At 42.7% G+C, this 9,938-nt stretch overlaps 2 protein-coding genes across 4 annotated transcripts in view; one reads left to right on the top strand and one right to left on the bottom strand.

The window, feature by feature from the left end:
* The window catches only part of dync2h1 (dynein cytoplasmic 2 heavy chain 1), an 88,911-nt gene extending 88,011 nt beyond the window's left edge, over positions 1-900 (bottom strand). Inside the window, 2 exon segments of the mRNA XM_084673813.1 lie at positions 22-214; positions 716-900. Of these exon segments, the coding sequence (XP_084529939.1) occupies positions 22-204 (183 nt within the window). The 5' untranslated portion in view covers positions 205-214; positions 716-900.
* A 2,319-nt stretch (positions 901-3,219) lies between these two features.
* On the top strand, positions 3,220-8,341 carry LOC146257788 (uncharacterized). 3 transcript variants are annotated; one of them, XM_084673413.1, is made up of 6 exons: positions 3,220-3,396; positions 4,517-4,560; positions 5,243-5,578; positions 6,089-6,406; positions 7,005-7,095; positions 7,260-8,341. In XM_084673413.1, exons 1-6 carry the CDS (start codon positions 3,383-3,385, stop codon positions 7,303-7,305), a joined length of 849 nt encoding a protein of 282 aa, XP_084529539.1. In that variant the 5' UTR covers positions 3,220-3,382; the 3' UTR covers positions 7,306-8,341. The 3 variants fall into 3 exon arrangements, with proteins under 3 accessions (XP_084529539.1, XP_084529538.1, XP_084529540.1); XM_084673412.1 differs by lacking the exon at positions 3,220-3,396 and adding an exon at positions 3,698-3,930; XM_084673414.1 differs by lacking the exon at positions 3,220-3,396 and adding an exon at positions 3,784-3,919.
* Positions 8,342-9,938: the final 1,597 nt, after the last annotated feature.

The raw sequence follows: 9,938 nt of genomic DNA, 5'->3' as shown, positions 1-9,938 counted from the left end.
CTATCCCAATAGGAGTGTCACCTTATTTGACAAGAGCAGGTCACTCCCATGTTTGCTGACTGCAAGGAGGAATTCGTTGCCATCATCCAAAAAGTTGCTGAGCTCCTGTGAGTCGGCAAGAGAAGATGACGGCTTCAGGGCATAGAAGTTCCCGGTTGTGGTCAGGATGAATTGCTTGCGGACGTCATCTGAACAGTCGGGCATTTTTTCTGACCTGTTCCAAGTTCAATGATGGTTAAATGATTATAAACTCAAGTTGGAAAAGACAAACACATGACAGATTGACAGAAATATGATCAGCTCTAGCTGTCTACAACCCAACGCACGTCATTTTTTTTTTATTCACTTTAGCTTGCTACGTTTTTATAGGTTCACCCTACTCCTCTCTGGCTAATTTACCATGACCTGCTGTACAGTGTGGGTAGCTGAAGTGTGTTAGCTAGCTAGCCCACGACCACTTCATAATACCTCACACAACCACCGTGGTTCTGGCACACAACTTCAGCAAGAAAACACTCACTAGATAAATAGCTATTTATAGCTCGCTAGATATTTTCCCTGATAGAGATAAGAGGCTGTCAGACTGTAGTACAGTAGTCCATATACTGTAGGACGCGTTAGTTTGCAAACCTGAGACAGACAAGCGCGAACTGGCCAGCTAGCTACCTAGGCTAGTTATAGTTAGCCAGCATTAGCCAGTTAGCTAAATACTTACAAGCTAACATAGGTAGATTACACAGATGCTCTCATTGGACGTCCATATGAATGTTCTGAATTGTATAGAGTACGTTTCCAGTTGCTCGAAGAGATATGACCGTGATTTTATCAATGCTAAACTGGATTGCCCATATCACTGCGATTAGTTGTAAGCTGTTGTAACGTAGTTGCCATTGCAACTAGATAAAGTGCGTAGGCTACCTTACAGTGCGTAAAATACGTAGATGTTACGTACTTTATGAAGTTAGGACCCACGTTTACATGAATGGAAAATAGATACTGCTCGTTCAGTCTCACGTTGTTTTGCCTCAGAAAATATTTGACTGATGGGCTATTGAATCACGTTCCGTGGTAGCTTGACGTAGACTGGTGTCGGTGAATGATGACAGTCAGACCAGACGACAGTCTTTCAAATTTGCTAAAGGAGCCCCTAATTACTGTGCACAGCGCTTACACACATAACAGTGCTTCCACACGTATCTTCACTCAGCTGTAACCTATAACCCCTACATTACTCTGGAGCTGTGCACTCCATGAAATAGGAAGACGTCATCCAAGGTCGAAGAGGCCTACCTAAAACCATTTTAACAAAACTCTGCTGTTATTAAATATTCAACATCAAACATCAAGATGTAATTTACGCCTTTCCCTTTTTAGGGAATTATACTATTGGTGTGGGCGGACTGTGTCTACAACAAGATAATCTCTTTCTCTCTAACTTTCAGTCCAGGGAAAGTTGAGAGTAGCCGATCCCTTTTTCGTAATGTAAGGTGGCTTCCCAGAATCACCCCCATTTACTGTAAATGTCTTTATTATTTTTCAGTAGTTGATTGGTTGCTAAGGTTTCAGCCCTCTTCCCACACTTAACAACTATTCCTTGTTTGTTTTGGTAACTGGGTGTATCATGTCTATGGTGTGCACTGTTACTGGGCTGGTGAAAGGGGATTTTGGATGTCAATCAGGTAGAATGGCTATGTTTGTCTCACTGATCAAAAGTAGCCTTCATGTCTCCAGACCATATACATAACATGTTATATCCGACAATCAAGACTTTGTGACAAGAAAAATGAAGGTTCCCCACACGATCAGATTCTTTGAACAGATTCTTCAGTGCTTACGTGATTTTTTTTTGGGCGTGTACCTGAGTGGTAATAAGACTCGGCCTACTTTTCTGTAACTGACTGTTATGTTTCACAGTTATCTCCACCCTGGTATCCGAATCAATCAATCAGACGAGTTTGAAAGATGCAGAGAAATTTGTGTGGCATTGAAACCATATGTACTTCCCTTCGTCTGTTGGACAGTCTAAGATTAATAGGTCACACAGGGGAATTCTGAATTGAATAACTGTATTGCCTATTAGACTACTGTATAGTCTGTGGTTCAAGTAACCATTAAAAACAACTTTCTTCCTTCATCAGCTTTGCCATAGCCTACACACAGCCACCCATAATATGATTACATATTTAGTTATGCATATTTACATATTTAGCATTTAGTTAATTGAGTTTTTTTTTATGGTTGTCTGTCATGTTTCTATTTCTACTTAAATGTTCTGTATTCTTTATTTGTAGTGTTTTATTGCATTTTGTTGTGAAGCACTTTGTGATTTATCTGCGAGAGGTGCTATACAAATACATTTTACTTTATACTTACTTACATACATATGGGAGATATAGGCCTACTTTCTTTGAGTAACTCGAAGAACAAACAAATTGAGTAAGAAAATTCACTTTTAAAATACTTATTGGCTATCAGGGTTCTCACGCGTTCGCCGTGAGACTCACGCATTTCAGCTATTTCTCACGCTCTCACGCAACATCTTGTGTTTTTCACGCATTTTAATCATTTTTCACGCTGAGAAGTAGCCTGTCCCGCTATATACAATTAAAGGTGCTGTAAAGGAAATTCCATGATTTGCTTCTCAGTACATTATACTTGTGTGAAATGGGTTGCAACTCTAAAACTTTGTCGCACTGAAATGTGGAGTTAAACCGTTGAACAGTTTCTCACCCGTTTTCAGCTCAGGTTTTATTTAGGCAGGGCAAAACCCAATTAACCCATCTTGGCCTATGTCACAGCCACCTATCTACTTCAGATCACAGATGGTATAACCTGCATTTTGTCACTCAGCTGGTATGATGCAAGACAAAGTAGTTAACACATAAAACACTCAGAGACTGCAGGTTGGTCTGTTCTGATATCTGCAGTTGATTAAGCTAATTGTGGCTGTTGTTGTAAATTGTAGGGGGCGGAGCTTCAGCTCCTTCCAGCTCATGTCCTCCCACTAATTTAACATGCTTGTCGTGTTTTTTTTTTTCATTCGAATTTGAATAGTTAACAACACATTTTTCTGTGGTGTGATGAACTTAAAACTCATTTTCAGTTCTGCTTTACAGCCACTTAAATGGACGAATAGACTGGTGTCAATCAGAAAGTCACCAATACTATAGGTCCCGAGGACGTAACGTCACCTGGGAATTCCCTTTTGCTCATGTTTGGAAAGTAGTTCTGGCATCAGTATGCACAAGTTATCAGAAACAAAGCTTTGTCCTCGCATTACCTACATGGTATAGCTTTTAGAAAATTATGGTAATCGATACATTTAATGTAGCCTACTTTTACACAAGGAAGTAATGCCAGTCTAATACAACAGGTTTCGGTGATGTCTATGCTACGGTAAGTAATACTGGATTTTCTTCTTTTAACAGAATGGGACAATTTAAAAATTAAAACATTAAATAATCTATACAAAAATATAGGCCTAGCCTACTAATAGACTAGCAAAGTATTATAGAAAGTCACGCAGTTTCCTATAGCCTAATTGCTTGAGGAGAGTCCAGATACTATAGTACTTTACTATACTGGTGTTGCATCGACATTTCGGTACTTTTAGATACTTTAAAAAAATTCAACGGTTCGGTATTAGAATTTCCCAGTGTTCAGTAGGGGCTACTTAAGTCAAACGGGATTCCAAAGTCTGTGTCTCACACAGTAGCCTACTTTGCCTACAGAGCGAGACTGATGGCAAACCCATGTATATTACGAAATCTATTTGTAAAATATGTTACAGTGGCTGTTTATTAATCCGAAGAACGCTAAGAACAGAGAAAAACGTGGATTGATAAACAGCCTGTGTCTTGGCAGAATACTTCTAAATTCGCTAAGGACATCGTCGGTGACACTAGACCTACACGCCAGGGTAAACGACAGGTTAGCGAATAAGCTATAGTGCTAGCCTGTGTGTTAGGCCGTAATTGTATCGTAAATAGCATGACAAGCAAGCATATTAAAAAACGAGTTTAAAAACGACAAAATGTATTAAACTACAGTTAGTTGTGGGTCTCATTTTGGTGCTTTTTACAGTCACTAGTCACTAGCTAACCTAAATAGCATGGTAGAGCTACAAGCCAGCTACACTACAGGTGGCTCAAACAGAACGGCCAATTCAAAGAGACACAATCCCATTGTAAAGTAAGCGAACATAGCATTGCCTAGTTAACATAATGCCCCTGGCAAAAAAGGTTGTGTTGCCGGAGTAACGTTTAAGTGGAAATGGCTTGTTAGTAGACTTGAGCCCTAGCCTACTATATGATACATAATTGCCTCCGATGCTTACGTTAACATGCAGTGATTAATAACAGAACAATCTTATTTAAACATGGCTTTAGTTTCCTGTATGCTTATTCTTTAGTAGAAAAGCTGAGAAGCCGTAATCACTGTTTTGACTGGGAGTGTAAAGTAAATGCAAACGTCACTAAATCCCCACCCCTTTTCTTTCTTATGTTTACTTTCGTAGATACCTCGCCGTGTTACTTCTGGGGTGTCGACTTTGTACAGGTGGTAAGTCAAGTAGCTAACAACCAATCACTGTTTAGCTATCACCTCTGTCATAGCTGTACAACTAATTGTGAGGGGGGGTGTGGAGAGTGACAGATATAGAGGAAGAGATAAAGGGAAAGATAGTTATTATCTCTTCTGATAGGCTTACATCTGTTGTGATGTCACTGAGTTACTGACTTTTTTTTAAAAGTGCGTGGAGAGCTGAATCAATCTTATACAGATCCCTTCAAAGAGATGTCTGCTTCTGCTCTCTATAAGATGGGTGTTCAATCCTGGTCCTCGAATGCCCCTGTCCTGCATGTTTTAGATGTTTCCCTGCTCCAGCACAACTGATTCAAATGAATGGGTTGTTATCAAGCTCTGTGGAAGCCGGGTAATGCCCATTCATTTGAATCAGGTGTGCTGGAGCAGGGAAACATCTAGAACATGCAGGACAGGGGCTCTCGAGGACCAGGGTTGAACACCGCTGCTCTATAACTACTGTCAGCTGATGGTGCCAGTTACCTGTATCGACGCTATTTCACTGATTAATCAGCCCTTTACGTCACACCGTGATGTGCTTGGAGGGGTTTGTGGTCAGTGAATGGATTATCCTGTAGTTTTGGGTAGGATGCCTGTTTTTCCCCACCCGTAACCACAACCTATAATCTTTAACCTTTACCCCCCCTGACCTCTGTCACAGGTGATGCTGGGGATTCCAAGGTGATCCATGGAGTGGTCGGCGGGGAGGTGACCTTCAGGTGCATCTTCCAACCTGAGATGCTCCTGAACTACGTGTACTTCAACAAGATTCCCTCCCAGAATCATACACCAAAATTCGTTAACGGGTATCACAAAACTCACAAAATTAAGCCGCATACTGAGATGCAGTTCTCCGAGCGCACGCACGTCAACAACAGTCAGAGGACGATGACCATGTTGAACGTCACACCCGATGACGAGGGGCAGTATCAGTGCCAGATCGGATACATCGAATCACACAACGTCGAAGATACGTACATCAATCTCACTGTCACAGGTGGGTACTCAGATTCCCTTGGAAGATAACCATGATGTTACAGGGGCTCCTGTTTGGGGAAAGAGTGTGAAAGGATGTAGGCGTGCGGTGAAATGGATGGTTCACTGCTTCATCAAACTGAACACTGACCATTTTGTAAATAACAAACAGTTCAGAGCTGACACAAAATCCCCACTTCACAAACAATGAGGCTTTCTATCTCAAGGGGAATACCCAGCAGCCTGGGTAGAAACTCAATGATGTTACACTTTCATTGCTACTGTTCTGAGCCTACACAGGAAAAAAAAGTTAGTCGTTTTGCCAGTTTGTACTCTCAGCCTTGATAAGGAAGTAAAACTCACAAGCATGTCTCCTTAATTTACTTCCTTTCTGTCTTTCACTGTGTATTTCTCGTTCTCCACACCTCCGTAACATCTCTCCCTCTCACTCCCTTTATTTTCCACTTTATTTCCCTTCTCTGTTCTCTCACTTCTGTTTCTCTCATCTGTTTGTCTCTCTCTCTTTTATCAGCCAATTACAGCAAACCAGTTTCATCAGTTGTCTTTCGGGGGCATGACAACAGTCACCATGGTTACGGGAACCAAGGCAGCAACTCGGATTGTATTGCAACATGCTCCTGCCATGGGGGTTATCCACGCCACGAGGTGGAGTGGAACAGCAACCTTCCTCTAAACCGGACATTGGCCGTGGTTCTACCTGGAAAATGGAGCCAGGACTCAGAGACCAAGCTGTTCAACATCACCAGTACTCTGGTGTTCAACTGCTCCTCCGACCTGCAGTATATCTCCTGCAAATGTGGCGGTGCCACTTCTCAAAAGCACTCGGTCTGTGAGTAGCCCTGTTACTTGTTCAGCAACTAAGAATGGAAACGAGTACATTTGTTTTGAAAAGATTGATGATCGTTAAGTGTTGAACTACTCACTGAAATGGGTCTTGGCACAAATGTGCTGAGATATCAGAATGGGATTTATTCGACATGAAAGTTTGCACAGACAAGGAGTTTACTTCGGCAGGAAGGTGCATACAATAAACATATAGGAACCTAACATTTAAATATGTGGACTACCTATACTAAGGGTACATAGGGTACATAAACTAGCAGTACTAAGTAGAATTAGAACTAAATAAAATGGACAATAAAATACAATCTAAGCTGTCATAAAATAACATATAAGTAACCACTTACAATATAAAAATACAAATATCAAAAATACAAATGTGCAAGATACAATTCTGTAATGTTATGTGTTTTAAGTAGTCATTAGTCAGTGTGGACCGTTGGCCTTGTTGAAGAGGCCAACATCAGAAGGGGAAAAAACTGTTTTTGTGGCGTGAGGTATTGGTCCTGATGGACCGCAGAACTCTGAGGAAACTCATGAAGTCGTTGTGAGATTGTGAATGTGTGTTTTTCCCTTTCTGTCTATAGGCACAGATGACTCTTCTCATAACACAGCGATAGTTGTAGCAGTCTGCATCATCATGATCCTGGGGTTTATGCTATTATATCTGTATATCAGGTAGATTGTCCACCAAGTAAACCATTGAAACCTTTTGGCAAGTTTGCTGAGACTCTGGAACACTAAACAGTGTATGATTTAGTAGCCATCGTGTCCGCTTGTCCTGCCATGTCAATGTGTTCCTTCACACCTCTCCTGTCCTCTTCCCCTCCCTGCGTTTTAAGGTCACGGTGGTCAGCCTGCCGAAGAAGCCGAGAGGGACCTCTCTAGACGGACCCAGCTGGATGGCCATCAGTGGAGCTTCTGTCCAGATCTAGGTGGCTGAACGGTGAGGGAGTCGGGCTAGTAATCAAAAGGTCGTCAGTTTGATTCCCGGCTGTGCCACTTGACGTTGTGTCCTTGGGCAAGGCACTTCACCCTACTTGCCTCGGGGGGAATGTCCCTGTACTTACTGTAAGTCGCTCTGGATAAGAGCGTGTGCTAAATGACTAAATGTAAATGTAAATCTAGGACTATTCTGTGTTTTTACACACATACTATTGAATTGTCCTTTGGTACCCAGTACTTTTTGTGCACTGTTGGCCATTGAACAGCCCCCCTGTCTGTGATAGACACCTGACTATGAAGAATGAAGCAAAGGGAGAAAGTAAACCAGGTCTGTCTGTAGATGACATGGATTGCTCTGAGGTACATGTCCAGTACAGCTGTGAAGCTAGTCCTATGCTGCTATCTGGTCTCGCAGTTGAATGTAATACAAATTGTGAATACTGTGATGTGGTTTTCCGCTACGTACCATTCCATTGGCATGGTGCTTCACACTGCGCACAGTGGGTCCTGGGTTCAATTCCACGATGGGGAACGTCCGTGCTTTCTGTGTGGAGTTTGGGATTCAGGTGGCTGAGCGGGTAGGGAATTGGGCTAGTAATCTGAAGGTTGCCGGTTGGATTCCGGACATGCAAAATGACAGTGTGTCCTTGGGCAAGGCACTTCACCCTACTTGCCTCGCGGGGGGAGAATATCCCTGTACTTACTGTAAGTCGCTCTGGATAAGAGCGTCTGCTAAATGTACAAGTTTGCATGTTCTCCTTTAGCTCACATAGGCCCACCCCCTAAAGGAATCTGAAAAGGAATCTCTTCTGATGTAAAACAGGGAATCAGCACTGAAATGTAATTTTATATTAAATATTACATTTAAATATACATGTATTTATATAATATTTTTTTGTTAACTATTTTTGGATACTTGTCATACTAACATTTTAATTTAAGATCTCTAAATAAAATTTGTACCAAAACAACTCATTAATCCTCTTGTGCTTGTTTGTGCCTTTTGTCATATTACAGTACCTTCCCTACCTCATATCTCATACAAAATTCCATCACAGTTCGTTCTCAGTGTGATAGTGTCACGCAGGTTGTCGTCAATACCACTACAGACCACAAGATGTCGCTCTAACACCAACACCGTCACATCACAGTGACAGACTACCGGTATTGATTACTAGTGGTCCATTTTATATGACTATTAATCAAAGATGGTCAACAACAGGTGACGCGTGGCAGAGGAGAGGATGAAAGGAGCGGAAATGAGAAGCAGAAGCGAGACTTTACCCTCTCCGTTTGGCAGTTAGAGTTGGAAAGAGGAATTTCTGTCTGGCACAATATACTGTTATCCCAAACCCAGGGTCTACTGGCCTAATCTCTCAGTGGAGATGAGCCACAGAGACCTCTGCTACTCTCTCTGCTGTCTGTCTGCTCTCTCTCTGCTCTCTCTAGTATCACTCTCTCATGAATCATCCTGCTAGCCTGTCAGCAACCCCCCCTCTCCCCAAGCCCCATGTTTACATTAAACAGCAGAATCACGCCAGTCTGGTTGCACTTCAGGAATTTAAACCTTTTCCACCCCTCCTTCCTTTCCTCCCTCCGTCCTCCCTTGTCTAAGCCAAACAAACCATAAAAAGATGGAGCAGTCCTTATCAGCAGACGCAAACCATATGCCAGTGTTCGTTTAAACACGACTAGTGAAACATTGAGGTCTGGAGAAAAGGACACACACACAGACTGTCTCACACACACACACACTCACTGTCACACACACACTTGCTGACTCACAGATACTTTTTCTACAAAAAAAGGAACCCTATCAGGATGTGGCTTGGATGACTAAAACTGGAGGGGAAGTCCTCCTGGTGTTGCACTGCTGCGTCCCTCCTGAAGGAGCCAGAGGACAGGCTCCCCTCTCAACAGCAGGTTCTGAAGCTCTGACGTTCTCTGTCGCAGACCCAGACCTGCCTAATCAGGTTATTCCAGTTATGAAGGTCAACCAGATTTGTTTAGGGGAAAGAGAGTGAGTGCACGCACACACACACACACACTCACTCGCATACACACTTACACGTACGCGCACACACACACACACACACACAAGGGATCGATTCAGCCGAGTGGAGGACAGCTTGGCCATGTGGTAGCTTCACTTTTAATACTCGATAATAGATTCATGCAACTCACTGTCTCAGCAGCGAGAGGGGACATGTGACTGTGAACAAGCGAAAAGGAGGGATGGAAGAGAGGAGGGAAAGGAAACAAACTGATGAAGTGCAGATAGTGGAATGGGCCAGGGGAGGTCAAGACCAGGCGTGCTGCCGCCATGTTACAGCTTCAACTGGACACAGAGCTGACCCTGAAAGCCAGAGATGTGACCTGGGAACAAACAACTTCTTCCTTGTCACTGGGCACCCAGAGAATAGAGAAGGGAAGAACAAAAAACAAAAAGAGAGAGAGCAAGAATGTGTGTGACTTATTGAGTGAGTCTGAGGTTGGTTTATGGAGTCCAGAAGCTCCTTATGCAGTCTGCAGTGACGTTTACATTCCAATATGACGTTCTTGGCCAGAGTCATCGA

The sequence above is a fragment of the Hypomesus nipponensis genome, chromosome 15, assembly GCF_054491055.1.
Source record: "Hypomesus nipponensis isolate SF chromosome 15, ASM5449105v1, whole genome shotgun sequence".
NCBI classification, from domain to species: Eukaryota; Metazoa; Chordata; class Actinopteri; order Osmeriformes; family Osmeridae; genus Hypomesus; species Hypomesus nipponensis.
Note: the sequence above shows the minus strand (reverse complement) of the source record. Positions and strands in the feature narration are given on the sequence as shown.

Excerpts from the sequence above, each read along its gene's own strand:
- LOC146257788 (XM_084673412.1), top strand. The coding sequence starts at position 3,782 with ATGTTACAGTGGCTGTTTATTAATCCGAAGAACGCTAAGAACAGAGAA. Across the intron at positions 3,931-4,516 it reads CACGCCAGGGTAAACGACAG|ATACCTCGCCGTGTTACTTC; the intron begins GTTAGCGAATAA and ends TTACTTTCGTAG. Across the intron at positions 4,561-5,242 it reads GTGTCGACTTTGTACAGGTG|GTGATGCTGGGGATTCCAAG; the intron begins GTAAGTCAAGTA and ends CCTCTGTCACAG.